Source organism: Lottia gigantea (genome assembly GCF_000327385.1).
Source record: "Lottia gigantea unplaced genomic scaffold LOTGIsca_19, whole genome shotgun sequence".
Classification (NCBI taxonomy): Eukaryota; Metazoa; Mollusca; class Gastropoda; family Lottiidae; genus Lottia; species Lottia gigantea.
Genome location: NW_008708358.1, coordinates 798856 through 823700, shown reverse-complemented (window position 1 = coordinate 823700; position 24845 = coordinate 798856). Strand labels below are relative to the sequence as shown.

The following is a 24845-nucleotide window of genomic DNA, read 5'->3' as shown; positions in this document are numbered from 1 at the left end:
ATAATTGTATATCAGGACCACGATTCCAGCAATCAGCAAGTAAAAATAAAAGACATAAAAACACACTTGATATTTGAATAGGCAGATATCCCTAGGCATGCATTTATCAGGCTCTACTCTAGGTGTTAACACGCCATGTTTAGTTTTTATATTGAAACATCTATCAGAGGTTCAATGTGCACGGTCAATAGAGAAACAATGCTACAGACTACAAAGGTTGACAAGAGAATAATACAAGAGTTATGGTTATTGTTGAAATAATAGAGCTATTATAAAGGAGGTATTAGGCGGTATTGTAATAAAATTGTGTTATGTTGTTGACAACCAAGTTATAATACTCTACTTTACTCTAATCTATACTCTTTACCTGATCTGAATTATACACTGCTTTGGACATATTCTATTACTTTCTGTATTTGGTTGATAGTATTTATATTGACAACAGGTAAGACTCGGTATAGTTTTTTACTTTATAAATGACTTAAATGGTATAACTTTTAACTTAATACATAATATATTTGAATACAACTCAATAAACAGTTTGAATTAGGTCTAGTTTTTTGGAATAGTATTAACGTAAAATATAATTGAATAATTGAAACTCGTTATAAATTTAGCCACACATGATGCACTGTATTAGTTTCTAGGTTTCAAAATAATCGACCGCTTAAGAGACGATGGGAGATTCTAGCTGGGTGAAACTTTTCAATCTATACAAGTTCTTGCCTTTCCCTATTCATTACATTCTTGTTCCAGTCAATAAATATTCAGAATCTTGTGAGGCAGATATTCAGAAGTACTGACTTTGAAAACCTATGATAATAAATGAAAACAAAGACGTTTGCTCCTATACTTTGAAATTATAATGTAAGGTTTATACAACGTTATACGATTTAACCTTCATGACCATGAACAACGTCTCTTATACTCAACAATTATCTTTAGTGGACTGCCACAAAGACAAGAAGACTGGGCTGTCCAAAGGGTGTATCGACAAGACAGTCGCAGTAAATTACCTGTATCAGAAAAAAGTTACGACAGCCCTAAAATCATTTGTAATCAATCCAAACACTTTATATCTCAGCGATACGTTGGTCAGGACAATATTGGAAGGTCAATACTCAATACATAATAAGGGATAGTCGAAATAAATAGAGCTATTATTTGAGGTGACTTTTGTATAATAGTCAAGCATGTTTTCGTGATCTATCGATTTGCAGGTGTCACTTATTTTGCTTTCCAGTATGTAAAATATATTGTTACAGGTTATTGAATACATTTATAAATTGGTATTCTTTGTAGTTTGTATTGTGACAAATTGTTCGCTGTTCATTCAGTGTGGTTGTTGAGAATTTTAATTATGATCTTTTACCATTAAGTCTTTTCTTATTTTCTTGATTTATGATATTGTTTATATCGCCTTTGTGAATACGTTATTACATTTTACGTTTGTACATAGTTAAAGTCCAAATTCGTTGATTTAGAACGGGTGGGGGGAACCTTAAATAGGAATGGGCAATGATTGAATAATAGTTAATTCTTGTGTAGTTGTCAAGAACCGAGAGACGAGAGCCATCCAGAGACGTTTTAGATTCATTCACAACACGCAGGGTATCTTCGTGCAATCGACACAGCTCCCCATTGTTTTGTTAGTGGTGAGAACCGACAGTGGGCCAATACATACGTTATTTAAATGCCGTGACGTGAACAATATCAATAATCTATTATAAATTGTTAATCACCAGACGGATTAGATAAATCGATAATTTAGTGAATGTAATATGATAGAAGAGAGATATAATGGCTGATTTATAAACCTGTAGATTATATCTATATCGTTATTTATTTGTTCATATTGAATATGATAGCATACATTATGTAGCTTCCACATTATATTATCAACTGTTAGGGATTGTTAAGGATTGTTAGCTTGAAGACACTCGTTAAGGGTGGTTCTGGATCTCCAATTATTTCTAAGCAAAAAAGGCGTATAACACTTCCCGAAATTAATGACAGTCGTCAAAAGATTTATGTATCCCATTCTGTTCTGTAGTCCTAATACCGTAAACCTTAATTTTGATAAAACCAGATTTACCAGAACTTCAAGATGGAAGAATAGAAAATGTTCTCTATGGGAATTTTCATTATTCAACAAGAATAAGTGCGATAGGAATAAGCGATCAACTTATACTCATTTGCGACCGATTGAACTCTCTGAGGCATTCCCCTGGATTTCCAAGTGTTTTCATATCCGTACAGCTGTCCAATATAACAGTTGAATTTGATTTCATATTTCCAAAGATGTTTTATCGTAAATAGATACACAAACACACCATTTTTGTGTGGAGTGCTCGCTGGGACACAACATTTACCTAATGGTATGGGCAGTTCAAAATTTCCGTTCTAATGAGTCTTAAGTGAATATGGCCTGTAAGATATCAACAGTTAAATAGTAAAAAATCAATAATTGTAGAGATAATTGATCAACTTGTCTTTATGTTTTATCGATTTACTATACTATTCAATCATCATATTCTATTAAGCCGATTTCAAATTCCCCAATTGATTTTGTCTGGGTGATCAACACCAACTGAGTGTTCTAAAGCAGTTTACGTTGACCAACAGGATACTTTAGAAGTGGCTTTTAACATTGGGCGCACGGTTTTCATTGTTTTAAGGTATGTTGATTATAAAGTTTTTTAACTGCTTGAGGTAAGAGAACATTAGTTTAAAAACCTAGAAGCACTTTCCCATGAAATATTCAGTTCAATTCGGTAAGAGTATTTTATCGTAATCAGTTTTATTGGATTAGTTGCATTGTTATTGGGTTTAGCGGTTTTTGTATAAGTATTTGCTATGATATAAAGTATATGCGTTAAAGATATTGAATGTTTCAGAATTATAATATAACCGCAAGGTAAATGTGTTTTATCTAATAGGATTAGATTAGGATTATCCTGTAATCTTGACTGGAAACATTCCATAATCACCAACATACAAATATATATTTATTATACTCGTACATTATATACTCTCGTTTTACTGCCCTAGATCACGTTTACGGAACTTCGATAAATAAGGTAAATTCTTATTTTGTGGGCAGGTATTGGTATTTTTCTATTGGTATACATAAGTGAATATCTCAAAAGATTCTTATCGTGATGCTAGTGATGCATCAATATACGTATGGTAGGGAGTTTTAGAGTGTAGCAAGTCTTTAAACGGAACAATACTGCTTCACCAATATATGCAAATCAAGGCTAGAATTCAGTCTTTAAGCTGATAACGGTGAGCAATGAATAACCTCCCTCATAAATGCTTATAATATTTCACTTCCCAATGACATGTCCGTATATTCAGTTATCCGAAACCAGATAAATACAAATATCATTTTAATATCATCTCCAGATGAAAAATACATTAAGTAAATGAAGATCAAATCGTACTTCTACTTCCGGTGTTAACAAACATTCACGGCAACCATTGTTTTTTTCAAAATATATCTATTGGTATTGTTAAAATATATAGACACTTGATATCCATATGATAAACATAAACATCATGGCTTTCGACCCATTGAAAACTCTATAATATACTCTATAAGTATTTGGTCAATAGCAAGATAAATATTTAAACAATCGAACTGATATACTTCATCTACTATCATAGACTAATTATATATCACTCACTATATCATAGTTACTAATGCCAAGCCAATGTTTACCAACTGAAATTGTCAAACTTATCTGTCGTGGTAAACATAAGATTGGAACTACAAGTTTCGGAAGTATACGACCAAATCAGATCGAGCCCCAAATTCGACATTTCTAGTTTTCGGGAAGCTTTCTCGATCGTTTCAATTTCAAAAATGCGTTGATTCTTAAAAGTTATAAAAATATGAATAGGTCAGCTTACTGGATTAATTAAACAGGCGTTCGAAACCCTACGAAACATTTGAAATGAGACTGCTATATTGTCCAAAAATGTCTGGCTTTGAAAATATTCGGTTTGCATACGGAATACAAGGAAGCATAATTGTGACTTTTCCATTCATTTGTAACACAGATTTCATCAATGTCTTGAACAAATATATAAGTGTAATTTTATCATTACAGATGTAAAAGAAAAATTATAGAGGTTGATTCAGCTTTGAAGCTCAAAATGCCGGAATTCGACGAAAATGTTTGGAGTCACATGCATCAAGCTGCATACAGAGGCTTCATCAAATCTATTCACCGGTTTGTGGAAGAAGACAGCTCTATTCTTGAATCAGAATCGAACGACGAATATAAAGCCACTCCATTTCTACTAGCTGTTGAAAGTGGTACCCTAGAAACAGTGGAATGTCTGCTAGGACTAGGCTCTAAAATCGATGCTATTAACAGCCGAAATCATGGTGCTGTTGAAATCTGTGCTTTACGGGGATATACAAGTCTTCTCATATATTTTGTCAATAAGAATGACGAGAAACTACCAGTATGGAAACGGTTAATACAGTATCTGGCTTCTGATATGGAAGCGGATGTCATAGCAGCTGGTAAATCACTAACTCAACTCACAGATGCGTCCACTCAAGATTACCAGGACCACCGTAGTCAACTGATAGCTAAAGGAGCAATACCTACCACCATAAGCTTTGTGGGATCTTCTCTAACAGATCAAACAAAGGCCGATGGTATCAAGTTTCTACTGAATCTTTTAGAATCTGAAGATGTTCAGGAAACATTTGTGAATGCCAGTGGTGCCCAAGCTTACATTAAGCTCCTAAAATCAACAAATGAAACTATTATCAAATTATCTGCCATGGTGTTAGAAAAACTTACTGCAAATAAAAACCATGCCGATTGTGTCGTGAGATATACTGCTCTTCCTGCGTTGTATAAAGTCATCCAAAGTATCAAAACACCAGATGTGTTGGTTCCAGTACTGAACGTGTTCTCAAATGTGGCAATCGCCAACACATCACACCAAAAAACTATTGGAACTTTACCAAACTTCTTTGAAAACTTTGTGCTAATCGGTAAGGATAATGCAGATGGTGATATGATGAAGGCGTATACCGAGGCCGTGGATAACATTGTTAGGGATGAGAGAAATAATCAAAACGCGTTCATTGCTGCTGAAGGAACAGAGATCTTGATGGAGGCGTTGGTAAGACATTCAAGAAATAAAGATGTTCAGCTAAGTACTGTAGAAGCGATTCATTCACTTGGTGAAAACAATCCTTCAGCCCAAGAGACTATCAGTAATAAAGGTATACAGAAATTATTGATGCAGATGTTAAGAAAAAGTCGAGCTGATGAAATACAGGTATTAATATTTAACCTTTGAAAATACGTTGGAATAGATTATCCCTAGCACAATACTGGTTATTTCAGACTAAACTTCGGCTAATAGACGATTAGCATATAGAAATTCCATATGTCTAGTTTTCAAACGAAAAGTTATAAGTGAACTATAATAATCGACGATCATAGTTTTATGTAAAACTTCACATTTCTTTAAATTTATAACCCAAACTCTTCTATATTTCAGGAGAAAACAGGCATGGCTTTATGGGCTCTTGCAGGGAATGATATTGAAAAACAAAGAAAGATGGCAGAGGGAATTGGTGTGACCAGTTTAATAGAATTTCTTAACTCTAAACGTGAAAACCTACATTATATTAGTTCAGAAGGATTAGGGGTGTTGGCACAAGGTCCGATCAGCTTACATGAAGAAATAGCCAGCGCCAATGGTATTCAACCTTTGATAAGACTGTTAGAATCGGACAAGGATTTTTACAATATCATATTAAGTGTTATAAGAACTTTACGATATCTGAGTGTTGGTGTTGGTAATGTACCATTCACAGAGAACCAGTTATCAATAGATAAATGTGGTGGTGTTGAAATTCTGATACAGTTGTTACTCGATGGTCAAGATGATTTGATCAAGGTTGAAGCTGCTGTTACTTTAGCACATGTTGCTCTTGGTAAGTTCACTTAATTTCGCTGCGAAATGATTATGTTGTATACATTTCTTAAAATGACAAAACGACTAGCACAATAATAAGAATTTGCAATCAAAACCAAATTGTTATCAAATACTTTTATAATTTGTATCCACTCAAACGAATGTCCAAGAGTATCAGTACTAATTACCAAAGTTAATGATTTGTGGTTTAGGGACCACATCAATATATATCAATATATTGATTGGAAAAAGAATATTAGTCATTAAGAAAGGATTCACCTCGTCAGTTCTAGTCATTATAATATTATATTTATAGGTAGAGAAAACATCACCTCTAAAATAAACAGTCATCCTGATTTTAGTTTTATCAGAATATTAAAGATGATGTATGCTAAGGAAGACATGGTACGATTATTAGCAGGGTCAGCATTAGCAACGTTCGCCTATAATAATGTTAATCAACAAAAAGAGATTTCTCTCCAGGGTGGTGTTAGGTTCAACTGCTTTGTTCCTTTTCTAAAATCATCAGATGAGTTTTACAGATGCAATGCAGCATATCAGGTAACAGTTTAGAAAAACATTATCCTACACGTATCGTGTGTATACGACATAAATGTTGCATTTGAGAAAAATTAATCAATCTTATAACGTGGGTGATATTTAAATTACATGGCTGGGTGACCATTCCAGAGGTATTTCAAGAGGCAAATAAAACGTCCCATTCATTCATTGGTTACTTGGCGCGAAGTTTCAAGAAGGAAAAAATGTTGCTTATTATTGCTCCACTGCTTATCAGCCCTCTACATATTGAACCATGAGACATATGTTTTAGGTGGTAGTATTGGCCTTGATAATACCAGATGAAGAACAAGCCACATCATCAGCCGTTGGAATCAAACTATTGGTTGAATTAATACAAGACTCTAAATCAAACCAGATATTAGCATTAGCAGCTGATTGTATTGCCAGACTTGCCCATACTCGTGCTGGTAAATTTTTTGAAATTTTGCGAATGACAGACATAATATACCAGAACATCAAAACTATATTGTATGATTCTATATATCTAAAGCGTTTATGAAGCTGTCTAGTTGGTGAAAGAAAACCGAAATGTATTGAAACGGTCACCGGTGCAATCGATCCAATCATATAAAAGACAACAGTCAAAGTCACTGAATTTTATAAGTATACCTGGATCACAACTCACATCCTTACATCTTATACAATTTACCTTAGACTATTTTGCCTGTCAATTCTCCTTCCGTTATAAGATATATATATTGTATTTATATCTCTACTACTCTAGATAATCATTTTTGTCCCAAAGTCTTAGCGTATTTTATTGCAGGTGTACCAGCAGCCATTGTTGCAATCAATGGTATCGACTTTTTATTTGAGTTATTGAATTCTGGAACTGTTCCTGTAGAAGGCTGTGCTTCCATAGCTTTGTCCTATTTATCATATAACCATACTGGAGAACGACGGCTTCTGTATAAGTAAGTTATTCTTTATGCTACATGACTTTAAACATAAACGTCATCGTCTCTGTACATAGCACAAGACAGGAATCTTATGATTCTTATGCTTCATATTCTTTGACCAAAGGGAAGCTACTCTGTATAGCATCACATCGTTGTGTTAGTAATTTCGTTTTGGATTTTCAAGCAAAATGAGTCGATGTTCTAATTGTTTTTTATTCCGTTTTGTCTTACAGGTGTAGGACGGATCCCTATTTAAAGAAAATTTTAAATAGATACACAAAAGACAAACATCGGTTGTCTGAAGATTTTATTGAAGGTTGGAAACATTTTAAAAGGGTCGGAATTCCCCCCATACCGTAAGTTTACAGAATACATGCACCTCAATCCGAAAAGTCGGAGATGTTCTTTGAAGAAGACTTACTTGAGATTTCATTGTCCCGCACATCCTTCAGGTAAATCCATAAAGGAAAGCCGACATTGAGCATCACTCCGATCGACCTACACCCCGCTCGTCCTTTTCTATTTCCCATTTAACATTGCCCCAATGTCAACCAAAACGCCGTACTCATGCATTTCAGGGACGACAGAATCAAAAAGTTTGAACCAGCTGATGAAATACAACTTCAATTAAATGCGGAATCACCACGAGGGACAACAACTGGTGTCGAGTCGTCCAGCAACCATGTTGAAGATGTTGCTTTAAGTGAAAGATCAGCTAGATCATCTCTTACACCTCAGCGATCCACTACTACCAGTTCATTCCAGGAGACACAGACTTCTGTACCGGCAACTCGAACACATAGTAGTGTCAGTTTTAATTTATCGCAACAAGAAATGGTTTTACAAGAGGGTTAAACATAATATGGGTGTTAATGAACATTATATTTAAATCTAAACTGCATTTATGTGGTTAAAAGCTTTAAAGTAGTGATGGGCGTCTTAAATAGTCGCCGGTATATTGAATCTTGCCGAATAAAGTTTTCGGTGCGAGATTATCGATAGAATACAAAATATGATAAACGACCTGCACTACAGTAATCCAACACCTTACGGAGACTTCGTCTATTTGGACCCCGGGGTGAATTATTATTGTTATAACAATTTTAGACGAAATCCATGTTGTTATATTCCAATGTTTTGCCGTCCTTAAAGTGAATTTTTAAATCCCCAGAAATCTTCCAAAGCTATGCTTTTTGTATATTGAATACACATTTAAATCAAAATTTTATATAATCTCAGGGTATACAACTATCAAAATAATATTGTATTATTAATATATACATTTATACAAAGACCCAAGTTATTTTCCTTAGTAAAATGATGCCAACTTATGCAGGAACCTCTTGCTTATACTAATAATATTGTAACCTGTCCGTTATCTTACATCTGTTAGTCATCACCTTCATTCTTATGACCTCTTATGAGACATCTCCACATTTGTTGATGCACATCCGGTTTAAAGCTTCACGCAAGACCCCCAACCTTTATCTATTTCTTTACCTTTTTGAATTATCTTTTTTATGATGATTTGCAATAGCTTGAAATTTTCTCATGAAATGTTTCATTTAAGTATACCACTTTGAATTGAACGATTTCGCAATTCACCACTTCAGAGCTATTAGTTAAAGGCTTGAGTTTTTAAAACATTTCGCAATATAAAGATCTGTATGCCAAATGAGTTGTGGTCATTGATTTTACTGTAATCACTTTCACAATTCACTTGCTCTGAGCTCCAGTTTTATATAATCATAATTGAAATTATGGCACAATTGACTGGGTTTCTCGTTCTATAATAATTGGGCAAACATCGTTTAAGCATTGGTATTATAACAGTGAGATAACGTCACAGAAACGGCCTGTCACTAGATGGTAGCAAATATCTTTACTTGTCAGTTAAAATTTATTAATAAGTATGAAATAGTTGATTCGAATATGCGTCCGGATAGTCAACTAATGCTGATTCATTCTTTTACATTGTTAAAAGCCTGTGATTACCTTAAGTTAGTGATGAAGTATTCCATATCACCAACCAACCTATTGTTTGTTGTTTTTTATTGACCTTGTTTATTTTTCGGCAGAATTGCTTTAGTACCATCATTGCGGTTTAACATGGATTATTTTCATGTAAAAAATGGCTGTTTTCACCTTTGGGTTGTGGAACTGGGGTGTCAGGGGTGTTATAGGAAGACTTTATATTTTATCTTCGCAGATTTATATTGATGGTCTTGATAATTCTGGTGAATGTTTTTTCAATCGATGGACGTGTAACAGCCACTTCCATAGAGCCAACCTGGGAACCTGGGGAGTATTATAATTACCTTGCATGACAAATTATAAAATTAACAATAATTTTAATGTCCATTTTTTTGGAGTGTGAGGGGTTAAATTTGTCCTCTGGGGTCAGGGTTTGAAAATGTTGGGAACAACATAATGTACAGTAAAGTAGGTTGGTGACTCTTATTTTATTGATTTGATGATAGTCAATACTTCAACAAACATAAAATCTGTAAGAACCGGTTGTTAACATCGTAACCTTCAATCTAATACAGTTTAGATAATAAACTCACATAGAAATTGTTAAGACAACTCGATTTGTTTGACGAGCAATTATTTCTTCATTTTTGGCGATTTTGTTATTTTCTGGTAAATTAGCGACCGAAATAGAAAAAAGGTAGCAGTCGAATGCTTTTCAATATAAAAGCAGGAAAATTCAACTCAGTGGAAATTATATTAGACACGATACTGTTACATTTAATACTCAACTCTGTGTCTACAACCAGTGAATTTTAAGTTAATAATTGAAAGGAATATCAGTTAGTGAAGTGGAAATTCCGTTACAGGAAAATTGGCACCATTAGTTTTTTATTCCGTTCTACTGAATTCGGTGCCTTTTAACTCTCCTCTAATGGATATTGAGGACAGACACTAAAAATCAGAATCCTCATAAACATATATTTTACTTTAAGCTGCGTGAAAAATCTATACCATTCTTTGAATATCGACTATTTATTGCGTATTTCCTCTGTAGATGAAACCTATTTAACTGTAGACGAAGCAGGCGTTGCATTTGTCTTCTGCAAATGACACCTTTGATAACCAATTTTTTTTACCGGTAAGCGGAGAATAATATAACATCCCCTTCAGTATAAAATTACGACACTGTCACATTTAATGAGAATGCATACAAGACCATTTGCTTTGTCATGATCAGCTGATACTAAGAATAGCATATTCTGGAGTTTTCCCAAGATAGCAGCAAAAACGTCTTTCTGAGTGAAATTGATTTCAAACTTCCTTTCTATATATATTTGTTCAATGAATGTCATGCAATGTTTCAATATTTGCCTTGGCAATTATCAATGAAAACAGCATTTCTATCATAGAGATAATTAAAGAGTAAGTGATGAATTGATGAAACTCTTGTTAATAGATTGAAGATCGTTCAACATGTATTAAAACAGCACCAATTCAATACAACACAAAATAGCTATTAGAAATAGCTGGAGAATAAATAAACAGAATGTAAATTTAATATTTATAGAAATGTTCAGAGTTTAATGACAGTTTGATTACTCCTTCAAACCCTATTTTCTTATTTCCTTCTAATAACTTTATTGACCGTCACTTTGCCGCTGTCGTTTGAAAGATCTGGAATACTGATTTAATTGAGGCTACTTCCAGCTGTTTAATTATACCATTCAATTTCTACCGGTTGTAATTTGTAAAGTAGGAAAAGTTTCATGCTGTTTTTAACTAAAACGCATCAGTCCTGCTGATTTTTTACATTATTCAACAGTTTTTATGTATTATTCAACTAGAAACGAAAGTTAAAAGCAAAAACGTAGTTTAATATTACCAGTATTTAACAATGTTGCACTAATACTTTTTGCCGCATGTGCTACAGACTGTACACCTTAAAGATCCCTCGGCAGATGGAAATCGAGAGTGGATAATGCCGCTGTCCTGGCTAAACGGCATACATGTATGGGGTTGCCTGTCTTCATTTGCCCAATAAGGTACAAGAGAGTAGTATGTTTTTGCAATAATAATTTGTGATACCATGGTATGAAATGTTGAGAAATTACTAGCCAGCTAAACAAACCAAAATATTAATTGATATGCAAAGAATTGAAATTGTCAATATCATATTGGTATGGAACATCAATTCTTATTATCATAACTTACAATTGGTAATGAAAATCTTATTATGACAAGTAACAAAATGTGACCATGCGAAATCAAAAAATAGGAGAAGCGATATCAGGGAGATCTTTTTTTGAGTTACATGCCTTATTTAGAAGTGCACAGTGACACAGCCATACTTTCTGTAGTTAAAGAGCTAGCCTCCTATAAAGTTATCTCTACAGGAGAATCTAATTGCTTCATATATACGCCAGATATAACTCAATTGGACTCCAGTGAGATGCGTTATCATGGTGAACAGATTGGAGCTATCATATTCTGTCTCCTGTCACTAATACAGCTAATATGATAAATGAATCGCAGCCTGATAATAATAGCAATATATTACAATAATTCCATTTATTACTGACAATACTAATATTTCAATCCACCGGAAATAATATTTACTTGATCATGTATATATAATGGAGAGAAGAGGAAGTATATGTTCTGATTATGGTCGACAAGTTGTTTTCTGATGGTTTCTCTTTTAATCGCGAGAGGTTGAATTTAATTACTTATTCTCCTATCTCTCTTTTCCCTTTTCCAAGTCGACACAGTCTAACCAGAATGAGACCAACACATCTTCTAGCTATCTTAGCAGCGTAGCTGTTGTATCTTAATTCTGGATAGTATTTTGAATTTTTCTTAAAATGTGATTAAAATTTTATTTTAATTAAAATTTTATTTTAATAGTGCATACAGTTCTGTATATTGTACATATGTCACTCTGCAGCTGGGTTTGTCAATTTCCCTTTCGAAGAGATCACGTAGCTGACAATATCTATTTGGTATATTTATTGCACTCTGTATGCATATAAAATCCATATATGTGACATGCATTTTCGTCTTAATATGGGTCTATTATTTCCATCACAGTAATGACGGTTATAGTAGACACATTATGAGTTATATTGTGTTGTATGGTGTTATACAGACTGAGATTAGATGTACCATTATTGACAAGATTTTATAAATTAGATTACTGCTTTCTCTATATTAATCTAATATACGGTAAACTGTAATGATGGCTGAAGGCGCTATGACAAGTTAGAATACATGTACTTCTTGATTCCATTTACATCATAGTCTTTGTACTGAAGAGTTTTCTAGGGGCGTTTCTTTAAGGTATGGTTTATTTGTGTGATACTGAAATCTGTGTTTTTATGTGTAAATTATTGTGTATCATTCCTCAGGAATATATTTTTTAAAAGGTAAATTGATTTATGTTTCTCTTATGTTTTTCGTTCTAAATATTGCATTTAACGAGACCAAATTAAAGTACGTCTCTTTATCCATCTATCGTAAGTACTTTGACCTTCTGACTGTTTCATTCAGGTGTTGTGCTTTAGTATTTGTTGTTCAGTTGGCAGCGAGTTAAGCAAGCCAAGAAGTATGTTTTTGGAATACAACTACGGTGCATTTGTATAGGAATAACAAAATACCAGCGTAACATTATCAGTTATATGGGCATTGTGAATGCTGAGTCCAAAGAGTAGTATCATATGATATAAGAGGTTAAGCATCCAGTAACTTACCTTTTACACCAAACGCGATGTTTTCACTCTCACTGGGATCTCTGAAATTAACTCAAATGCTCAGAGCCAACTGAGTTGACAGCAAACATAATCGTGGCAACTTGTACTGATGTTATGCTTTAATTGATCGGGTGAGACAAACCAAGACCGTGTGAGCTACAAACAGAATGTGTATGTGAAAGATCCATCGATAACTCGAGAACGTTGGCTAATGCAGCTGTCCTAGCAAATTTTCAATGCACACTGCATGGAGTTGTTTGTCTTCATTAGCCCATTCAGGACGTACATAGACATAAGATACACAAGTTTATATTTGTTGCGCTGTCGCATTCAAGATTCCTCTTACTGCTGTAATACTGATCACATAAACATCGTGATACTTTATATTCAAGCGAGGTGTTAGCCTACAAATACATCAGTAAATATCTGTCTTGTAGGAGTTTGTAAAAGGATAGGACTAATGGTATAGTAAATAACACTGTCAAAGCCTAGTATCATTGACACCGGACATAACTAATGGTTAGTTTAAATAACACAAAACTACACATTATTTTACTGGAAAATACCAATTAACTTCTACAGTATCATAGATATTGTCTAAAGGTTTAATGTCACTACAAAGTCGCTGATATCAAACGATGCGAAATAAGCCAAGAAAATGGCATACTTATTAAATATTTGTATCATAAAGCTACCATTAATTCAATAATAATAATTGGTAATTTAGCTTAATTGAGAAGATGTAATATTGAGGCGACGAAATAAAACGTTTCTCATCGATCATACTGTGACTGATAATTTCAAAAATGAATATAGAAATACATAAACAACCTTTTAATTACATAACGGAACACAATTTTGTGGTAGTCTTGTCCTGAGTTTTATCGTACACAATTTTATGGTGTAGTCTAGTTTTATAGTACACAACGTTTCAACAATTTACATTGTCATCATCAATGATATGCGGATATATTACGGTGACGTTAGAATACCAAACATGTATCGTATCATTAGCATCATCTGTGTTAGATTCTTTGAATGCCAGAGTTCCATTATTTGATGTTTCCGTGCTTTTCGTTGTTGTTGTCAAGAGAATATAGATTTTGAATTCTTAATAAAAACAAACTTGTAAGATTAATGAAAGGTTGGAATAATATACCAGTACGTTGGTTCATTGAATTTCATTTCCTTTGAATTCTCCGAAGATTTGGCATTGATTTATAAGTTTAGATTTTATTATAGATCATAGCTTCTTTTCATGTCCAGTTGATATTATTGTAACTAGCTTTCCATTCTGTATCTGTGTTTACCTTATTGTATGGCTTGTAATCAATTATTGGAATTCATGTTGTGATAATCACTTCTGAAAAGAAGAGAAAATTGATCTCAAAATTCCATGTGTAGAATCTGAAAACTGGTCTGTATTTAATAGTACACTGAATACAAAGATTCGGCATAGCTTATTTTGGGTATATGATATATGTATTAGAGGAGGGGACAATAAACTATAAGGACCTGTGTGCTATAGACTGTATCCAGAAGAGTAGGACGTAAAGCTTAATTTCATTTCATTCAATTTCATGCCAACCATATCTTCTAAATTGTGTCCTTTCATAAGGTGCAGAAAGGTAGAACGCAAAACTCCATTTCATTTCATTTGAACTTTGGCCTTGAAGATTTAAACATGTGCGACTATGTTCCGTAAGTAAGATATCAGTAATTCAAGACAGGATTAAGATGTAGAAGGTTCTAACGAGAGTAATCAGTAAGAATTGTTAATAATCTTATCACAGTTTCTAATTAAACATCTTTAGATTAAAAACTAAAATAGCTCTAACCGTCATCAACTTGACCTTTAATCATCACAAAAAAGACGTCAAGATGTCTCCGTTGTCGTTACATGTTTATCTCCTTGCAAACTGCATGGCGGTGTCCATGATAGCTCTCCTTATAAGTTACTCAAAAGTACAAAAATAAATCATTTCAAAGAGTATTTACTAATTTAAAAGGAAAAACATTAAGGCGAGGAGCTGACGCTGTCCTATAACGGTAGGAAGTTAACTAAATTATCATAAGCATGTTTTGGTGGATACGGCAGCTATAACTTGGCAACCGCATATATATATATATATATATGCTATACCAAGCTGACTAATTATGTTCTAGTTTGAAAACCTGGTCACGACTTGAATGCCATGTACATGCAGTCAGATTAAATAAAATAACCCACACTTTACCAATAATCAATAAATTCTTGAATTGCAGATCGAAGATCAACTAATTATAACACACATAATAGACGTTCCTTTTATATCCAGTATTAAATACGTTAAACAAAAACAATCATTTCTGATTCTCACTGTAGGCCAAGACATAACAGCTAAATAATTGATAAGTTTATATAGAAGCTTCACGAGTTATTCCTTTCGTGTCTAGAGTACAACTCTTAAAGCCGAGAAACTCAGAAACTCTCTAGGTTTGGAAAGACGAAAAGGTGTAGAAATTCCATTAAGGTAAGTTTGATTCTATTGTTAAAATTGCCTAATGTATATCCCAATGAAAGTATGTATTAGGAATTACAGCGTCAACCGATCGTCTGAAATCTTTTATGTTTGAGAAACAAACTCAGAAGCTGTCAACTTCTGGAAAGTCGAAGAGGTGTGGAAATTCCATTAAGGTAAAACCTGAGTTGGATTCTCTTATTTTGCCTACAGTATAGCCCAATGTAAGGATGTAATAGGAATTACATTGCCAACCGACGGCCTTATATTTTTATGTTTCTTATGGGTTGTACCACGGAGGTATAAAATACTCCATGTGCGTCATATAGTTATAACCCCGTGCCGCCTCCAGTCTACTAACACTTTTTGGTTTGAACAAACGAGAAATAGCTTTTACCAAGGCGTTTAAAGAATGGTTATTTCTGGAGCTTATCGTCATCCGACACTTTGTTTTCAAAAATAGACTCTTTCCTAGTTGTGTTATTACAATCAAGAATCATATTTAACGTAACAAAAATAATTTCCTGTGAACGTGTACTAACTTTGCTGTCACGAACTTCTGTCTTATAATTTGATATAACCTACATGTAATGTCTGGAATGAAAATGTATATCAATATGTTATTTGATTGTCTCTTCCAAATATCCAAACATCGAAATCCTCTGTTGCGAACATTACCATAGAGGTTTAAAGTCTAAGGTATTTGGATAGAACATCTAATGTCTCTAACCAATACATATACGAATATGAGAAACGGCCCAGGTTATATTGTCTCTTGCCTCGCAAGCTTTCACAGTTATTAGCTGGTATTGTCCGTCCTCTATGACACAATAATTAACCACTGGTGTTTCTAGAAAGCACAAGGTGAGGGGGGCCGATCATGTGTCACATAGTTTTCCAGGGGGGCTACAGGCCATTCTTCCTATATGCAAAATGATAAAAAATTGAAAGTGTGGGGGAGGGGGCGAAGCCGGGCCAGCCTCTATCCCCTCGCTCCTTGCCCACCATAGAAAGGTCACTGTAAATAACTACATCTAACTAAACCAATTGTGGTAAAGAAAAATTCGGACAATATGACCTTCTGTAACTTGATTCAATTGAACTGACATATAAAACTTATTACATGGTACTTAGTCTATAGTTAAGCATGTGTAACCGACATGAAGCATTCTTAATGTCAGTTCAGCGTTGAATATCGATGAAATATATTGTGCTACAGCAGAACAGGTGGCGGATACATTTTTATCTTTCTCAGGAAATATACAATCCACATACTTTTGAACACCTGGAATATGATATACAGATTGCTTGGGTTACAAAAACGCTCACAGAGACGCAAGTGACGGCATCTAACCAATCATATAATAAGAAGTTAAAAACAGAACCTGAAACATGCTGTTACTCAGGGTCTCTCGCTGTGCGATCTTCAGACAACTTTGAGTAACATCACATATTTCAGGTTCTGTTTTAATATTTACATATCTCTCTACAATTAATGTATTGAGCACACATATTTTGTTATTGCAACAATATTATATAAATATCGTTTCATATGACACATTCAATATCTAGACTCAAGAATATGTAACATTTCTAAATTTGATGTAAATGTCAAACCGTAACAGACCCATACTACGATTCCTTCGTGTCACCTGTCACTGTGAATATAAAGCAATTTAAACCGGGTTTATATAATTCCTTCACTAAAATATCAGACGAGAATTTGACATTTAAATTGAGTTAAGGAATAATTCTATTTTTGTTGATTAAATCTGATATAACTGGAATAAAGTATAAGGATGGTAAATTACTTTGATAGTTTTAATCTGTGTATCTAAATCCCTACAAAATATCTTAATGCTATTGTTATTATCTCTGTCCCTTCTTCATTATATTGTATAACCATGTCTTCTGAATTCTTGATATCGGCTCAACAAATCAGTAGAATGTTTAGTAATTATATTAATATATTGTGATTCCCTACGACTTTCAGTGGCTTGATACAAGGAAATGTATCTTGCTTGTGTATCAATGATATACTCAACGAGAATCAACTATGCACAGTCATAACAACCTTTGACGATTTGTTCAATCCAACTTTCCCGCATGACCCGTCTTGGTAATAAAGTAATTATACTCACAGAGAATCAACTGCATAATAGTTCAGTCAAAACACCCTTCGATGGTGAAAATATGTTGACGATGTGTTCAATCCAGCTTTCCCTCATCACCCGTCCAGCTTAGCAGAATATATAGTAAGACTTTCTGTGACGTAATATAATGAAATAATGAAATAGTATCTTGCATGTGTATCAATGCTTTACTCACAGCAAAATTGGACACAGTGCAATCCTTTGACAGTTAAAATTTTTAATGCCATTTTCCCTCATAACACATAATTTTCAATTGAACCGAATATGTATACATGTAGAAGACTTCAAACTTAATCGTCAGTTCACTTCAAACCTACAAAATCAAAACCAAAGACATAATACACTGCCCTCAGAAAATGAAAAACATTGTTGTACTACAAGACAACAGCAATCGAAATTGTCAATATTTTTTAGTCTCATTTTGCCATTGTATGTTCTTTTGTCATTATCTATATGAATAACATTGGATACATAAGTTATAACAGGTAATATATATAGATGGTTAATCAATAATGCGGCTTCTATTGATACCTTATATACAACTATTTCTATTATACTTGGTAAGTAAAATCGATATATTTCAGTATTCATGAATGTAATTAATTTGTTATAATATTTAATGGTCATTATGGCAAGCCATCTGTCACTTTTAGAGATAATAGTGTGATATTCCAGCTATAGTCATATATTTAGATGTTAGATAAGGTACTATTCCGTTCGATACCAGTCTTTACTTGTCTTTTATGGAGTAGGAGTTTGTCTATATTGTACTGCTAAGAAGACCAGGAAAGTCTATACTACATTGCTTCACAGGTAAAGTTTTTTGATTTTGAAATATTTAAGTATTATAACTGCATAATTTATAAATAATTGCTTTGCACTTTTCTGGGTTGTAGTCTACAGTGAACCGTTAATGTTGTTTGTTCAGGTTCTATAGTTGTTGGATATTTTAATTGCAAATTGTTCGTGACAAAAACTATTTGTAATGCCATGGGATTTTGTATGAACTGTCATCTGTATATTGTTGAATGCATACTACAAGCGGACAATGGAAAATTGCATCCGTTTAATTGCTTTAAAAATGAAAAAAAGGTTCCGCTGTACGACTACCATTATGTGTCGCGATACTACTTACATCGGTCAAATCAAAGACAAGAAATAGTTCTGGTTAATTCCTCCGTTGACGTGACGACATTATACTCCCTGAATAGTTCTGGTTAATTCCTCCGTTGACGTGACGACATTATACTCCCTGATCCTGTAAATACACTTGACAGTGGCGTACCTCATCATTTCTGTGGACAATTCTGTGGCCCCTACTTGGCCCCCTCGCTTAATGATATATAAATACGCCATTGACTCTTGATGAGTTCGAAGATCAAACTCTTCTGCCGATTGAATACCTATATAATGATATTGTCTGACATCTCAAACTATTTACAACAAACTATCTGAATTTCAATTGGAAAATACAGGATCATTAAGCAGAGTACGTGTTAATTAACGGCGTTATCAAAGCGAAACTATTAGAACCATCACACACTGCGTTTTGTAGCAGTGGATAACTTCGACATAACATTGCAACGTTCAATTTTAAAACAAATGCTGACGAGTATAAACGCTTCTTCTACTTTAAATCTGTGCAGTATTTGCCCTTCAAATTTAACGATATGTGAATATGTTCCAAAGTGGGGGGTAACCTGCTAAAAGAAATAAATGCTGTGTATGCAGACTATTTTCGATATTATATTGTGTTATTCCATTTTAATATTTGGTAATATAATGATTGAATATCGTGGCTTTCCAATTCCAATTTTCAATTTACAAGAACAACCAATCTTGACTAATTAACACAAAGATTATCAAGAAGGTTACGAGATCTTGTAGAACGCCCGAGGCGATGTGATTTTTACCAACAAGATTCTGCAGTAAAAAGCTAATCAGACGAATAACCTTGGCATTATCAATCTGGCCAACGTACGGTGTTTTGTTAATGTCTTACTGTAATTCACTATACATTCAGACCATATTGTCATATTCATCAGCTTCAGTTGTGGTCTTTCGAATTAACAAATATTCAGTATTCAAACATGATTTATGACGTCATCGCATCCCGTCAATAGCTTCTGTCATTTACAGATCCAATAACCCGGATTTATGACGTCACCAAATCTCAAATTATTACGTTGTTCATCTAGTTTCATTAAGTAAAATTGCACAATATTGGTGATTTATTTTTGAATGTCACGATATGGTAAGGCTAGTGAATTCGTTATCATTTGAATTTTGTTCGCTTGATTCTTGAAACTCATCTATCTGGAACGGCTGGTCATATAATATGCTGATCTTCCTATAATGTGGTTATTAATTATTTAGTAGTTAATAGTTAAAAGATTAATTCGTGATTTTCGGGGTTGATTTGCGTCTTGAATATATGTAAATAGTCTTTTGAAGTACTAGAAATGTACAAAAACCGCACAATTCCGTCACAAGTACAATTAAAGTACCAAAAAAAGACAAGTCGTCTTTTTAACTTTGAAAGGGGGATTATTCTGGACACACATGGATTTGAAGGTTCAAATTTTGACGGTGAGCTGTGACTAAGAAACGATTGCCAAACGGATGACGAACCTTTTTCTTTAACTATATAACCCTGACGACTATGACTGACATTTTAAGAGCAGATCGGAAATGAGAGGAAGCAGTGACATCTCTAAGGTATTGGCTTTCTCTTCGATTCCTACTCTAGAATAAACACTCGAGGACCTGGAAATTAGAGTCAATGTTTCTTGACGACATCTTATTGCTCCCTGGTGTCTCAGTCGTTCTACAATCTGAGTGAGTATTTTGTTCGAGTGTGAGATGGACATCTTGCATTACAATCACTTGAATGAGTCACGGAGAATGTAGCTTCAACCAAAAGTAGCTGATAGCCCTGCAAACAATACTGTTTCGTTATCTAGCACCTTACAAACACAATCAAGCCACTTTATAAACCATACTTTAGCAACTTACAAAGATCCTTTAACACATGACAAACTTCAAACTAGAACTTTACAAACTGCAAACTAGAACTTTACAAACTGCAAACTAGAACTTTACAAACATCAATCTAGAACTTTACAAACGACTATCAAGAACTTTACAAACCACAATCTAGAACTTTACAAACGTCTATTAAGAACTTTACAAACGACTATCTAGAACGTTACAAACTGCAAACTAGAACTTTACAAAAGCCAATCTAGAACTTTACAAACGACTATCTAGAACTTTACAAACTACAATCTAGAACTTTACAAAAGTCAATCTAGAACTTTACAAACTGCAATCTCGAACTTTACAAAAGTCAATCTAGAACTTTACAAACTACAATCTAGAACTTTACAAACTGCAATCTAGAACTTTACAAAAGTCAATCTAGAACTTTACAAACTACAATCTAGAATTTTACAAAAGTCAATCTAGAACTTTACAAACGACTATCTAGAACGTTACAAACTGCAAACTAGAACTTTACAAAAGTCAATCTAGAACTTTACAAACTGCAAACTAGAACTTTACAAACGACAATCTAGAACGTTACAAACCACAATCTAGAACTTTACAAACGACTATCTAGAACGTTACAAACTGCAATCTTGAACTTTACAAACGACTATCTGGCACCTTACAAGCACATACTGCAATATACTCCCTTGCAAATCCATATCAAGCTCTTAAAAAGACAATCTAGCACTTTACAAACGACAAGCATCTTAATAACCGTATATGAGAATAATTCTATGCCGAATGCATTACTGTTATATTTTCGATTTTAAACAATTTAAATGTGTATCCCCAACTCATACGTTCTTCGTTTTTCTGTTTAAGTGAATTTTAATGGCAATAAACTGATGCTACGAAAGAAATTTCCATGATAAGACTGAAACTGTCTCTAGAGTTTAAAAACAATGAAGGAAATCCATGCCTGGTTTGAAATGTTTTGTATATTAATTCATGCCGGAAATTTGTCGTCTAAATTGTGTTTTTTATGTGGTTTAATTCAGTCTCTTGTGAAATAAAAATGATATCATCCACCCGTGTAATGGACTTTCTCTTTTAATTTACCATATGATCAAATATGAATCAAAACATAATTTACCTAGGCTATGTTGTATAGATTCATTGGAATAGACTCTCGCGTGGTGGAATCGGGATAAACCACACTATAATATTTGTTAATCTGCTTGTTTGTTTTCATTAATAGTAAAGTCTCTACAGGATCAAATAATCAGGTTTGATACTGAACAGATTTTCATCTCTCATGAGTAATAAAGATAAAATAATCAGCCATGTGGACTCTCCCAAAGGATGCTGATATGCTATCTGGGAGTGCTGCTTTGTATTAGCATCTGCCATTGTTAATAATGTTTGATTCCTCGATCTGAAAAGATTCAAGATTAAATTTTACGAATGATTTCGTGGTCTGAACATTGTAGACCAATTTCAGAAATATAAAGAAAAACTATTTAGAAAGGTATGACGAATTGACATATCGGAGGATTAGAGTGTCAGAGCCGGTAGTTAATGCAGTAATATTTAATTATATAAGTCATCTATACTAACTTGTTCTGTAAAGACTGCAGCCGCTACATTTGATCTTTGCATCGGTTACTGTTATAAAAGTTGGCCAAATAAATATTAATCATGTAGACCCCCCCCCCCCCTCCCACCCCTTTAAGGAATGTGGATTTGACACACTAATCCATGGTATTATGTTATTTATTTGGCAGATAACTGTTACAATATTCACGGGTACTTGTAAATATCACAAGGTGTGAGACTCTATATTATTGCCTAATAGATGCGTGTACATTTTGTGGATATTTCAATACCATAGTTGTAACAGATCTGTAATGATTCCGATTAGAGGCGTTGGTGTTCTTCGTGTTCATAATCTGATACATAACTCAGATGGGAGTATAATGTAAAGAGTAAGACATAATAAGAATGATACACAATAGGATTTTCCTAATTGTAGAAATTACGATCGGTATCAGTGTATCTGTGGTCGATGATGAGGCATAGTTTTCTGGCATTCTTTTTTAACGAATTTCTGATTTTATACGGATTTATTATATTGGATATGATTTTTGAAGTACTGGTCTTAATGCAGGAATAGACGAGGTACGTTGTCTGGGTGTTGTGTTGAATTGTTCTTACAATAGAAAACAGAAGACACCAATCATGTGCGCATCATGTCTTGACCCATACCACTTGTATTCGCTTCGTCTTTTTCCAACTGTATTGGTAATCCTGCAACGGACATTGTACCTGATGTATTCCCACCTAAGGTCATGTACCACGTTGGTAACAAATGTGTATACAAGATTTTCTCTTAATGAAACACATAGATCTATAGAGAACAAATACATTGCCTTCTAAGAGTCACACTGATTGATTAGATTCGCTGTGTTTGTTCATTAACCACTGGCTTAAGCAATTTGTACCTAATGGCTGGTGGATGAATTGAGATTTGTTTATATCAACATATACACTCATTTAGACATAGAACCACGATTTTCAGATAGCATTCATCAGGATTGATTGACTAAGATCCGCGTTTCTTATATCACAGAATGCAGCTATTTGATTGGATTGTACGCCAGTTAATACTGCCAATCAGAGCCCTCAACTGAACGTCTATAAACTAAAATGGCCTATTGTGTACATTTTACAGACTTCTGTCGAGGACACGTATACGCTATCACACAACCAACCAAATCGCGTCAAATCTGTGATATCAGAAACGTGGTGGCTAGTGCAGTTCAGGTATTTAATGTAGTTCGTAATTGCTTGATATTGTGAAAATGCGCAGCATAATATTGTTGCTGTTTGGCAGTAACCAATGGACGTAGCAATTTATACCTGCAGTGTTTATGAAACTTCGTCTGGGATTTGTCAATATCTATGTGTTTTAATACCTACATTTATACCGACATAAAGCTAGTCTACATCAATATATTCAAGCATTACTTTAAATTAAAAATATACAACCATAGAAAAGGCAGTGTATATGACTCCCTTGGTTAAATACATCTTCAATATATTTACAATATAGCTGATATTATTTCACATAATATCTCTTACTTTCGTTTTCAGGTTGAAGAAATAGAGTGGAAGAAGTATAGAATACAAGAATGGTATAAATATTAATAAGCTGAATGTAACGCTAGAGCAACATGAATTCCTCCACACGAAACATGCTATTATTTAAGAAGATGATTGAAGTCTGTGTCTATATCTAGGATATCATTTTAGCTATATCTCTATTGTTTTTGTCTGAATCATTCAAGATATTAAAATATTCTAGAAAAGGCTGGTTGATATAGAAAGGAGTATGGAACAACTTCCAGTGCCCACGATCGGTTGGTCGAGTATTTGAGCTTACCATACCTACGTCTGATTTCGAAGTGTTTAGTAGAATTATTGAACGTACTATAAGATTCTATGGAGACACCAACTTTAGTATAATTGATTACAGATTACTACACGAAAGAACAATTAACCACACTGAACCCTTTCAGTGGATAGAGTCATAAAATATAAGCCATAAATACAAGGGAAGTGTCAGAAACGAAACAGGACTTGACGGATATAAGAAACGATTCAATCAGTGGAGAGACATTTTACATATTTCAGTTAGACGAGAAGGATTCCCAGACCGGAAGAGAGAATAAGATGTATTGATGTAAGCTGCCAATCTAGTGATAATGATAAACGCGTATAGTTTAATAAACAGACAGGGAAATTCTAAATTTTAATGTAGACTTTGAACTCGTCCTTTCAACATTGTATGTGTGACTTTTATCTTGAAAGACTTTTTTATTTTCTTGGAGTTAATAACATCAATTATTGATTCTACCGTATCTTTAACAATCAAATTTAAACTTCTAGACTTACTAAGTGATGTTACATAAATGTGATCGTTATACAAAATAGATAATTTCCAATCTGTGACGTTTAAGCCAAATTAAGCATTCAGTGATACGA

General features: G+C 33.8%; 1 protein-coding gene across 1 annotated transcript; it reads left to right on the top strand.

Moving 5' to 3' along the window:
• Window positions 1-317: 317 nt before the first annotated feature.
• LOTGIDRAFT_231357 (hypothetical protein) lies at window positions 318-9108 on the top strand. Its single transcript, XM_009052710.1, has 8 exons — window positions 318-445; window positions 4116-5310; window positions 5536-5974; window positions 6272-6516; window positions 6788-6944; window positions 7304-7451; window positions 7670-7792; window positions 8015-9108. The coding sequence occupies exons 2-8, from the start codon at window positions 4162-4164 to the stop codon at window positions 8289-8291; spliced, it is 2538 nt and encodes an 845-aa protein (XP_009050958.1). The 5' UTR covers window positions 318-445; window positions 4116-4161; the 3' UTR covers window positions 8292-9108.
• Window positions 9109-24845: the final 15737 nt, after the last annotated feature.

What these genes read in the sequence shown, in the direction of transcription:
- LOTGIDRAFT_231357 (XM_009052710.1), top strand. Translation starts at nt 4,162, where the DNA reads ATGCCGGAATTCGACGAAAATGTTTGGAGTCACATGCATCAAGCTGCA. An exon ending in GTCGAGCTGATGAAATACAG is followed by an intron (nt 5,311 to 5,535) that starts GTATTAATATTT and finishes TCTATATTTCAG; the next exon opens with GAGAAAACAGGCATGGCTTT. An exon ending in ACTTGCCCATACTCGTGCTG is followed by an intron (nt 6,945 to 7,303) that starts GTAAATTTTTTG and finishes ATTTTATTGCAG; the next exon opens with GTGTACCAGCAGCCATTGTT.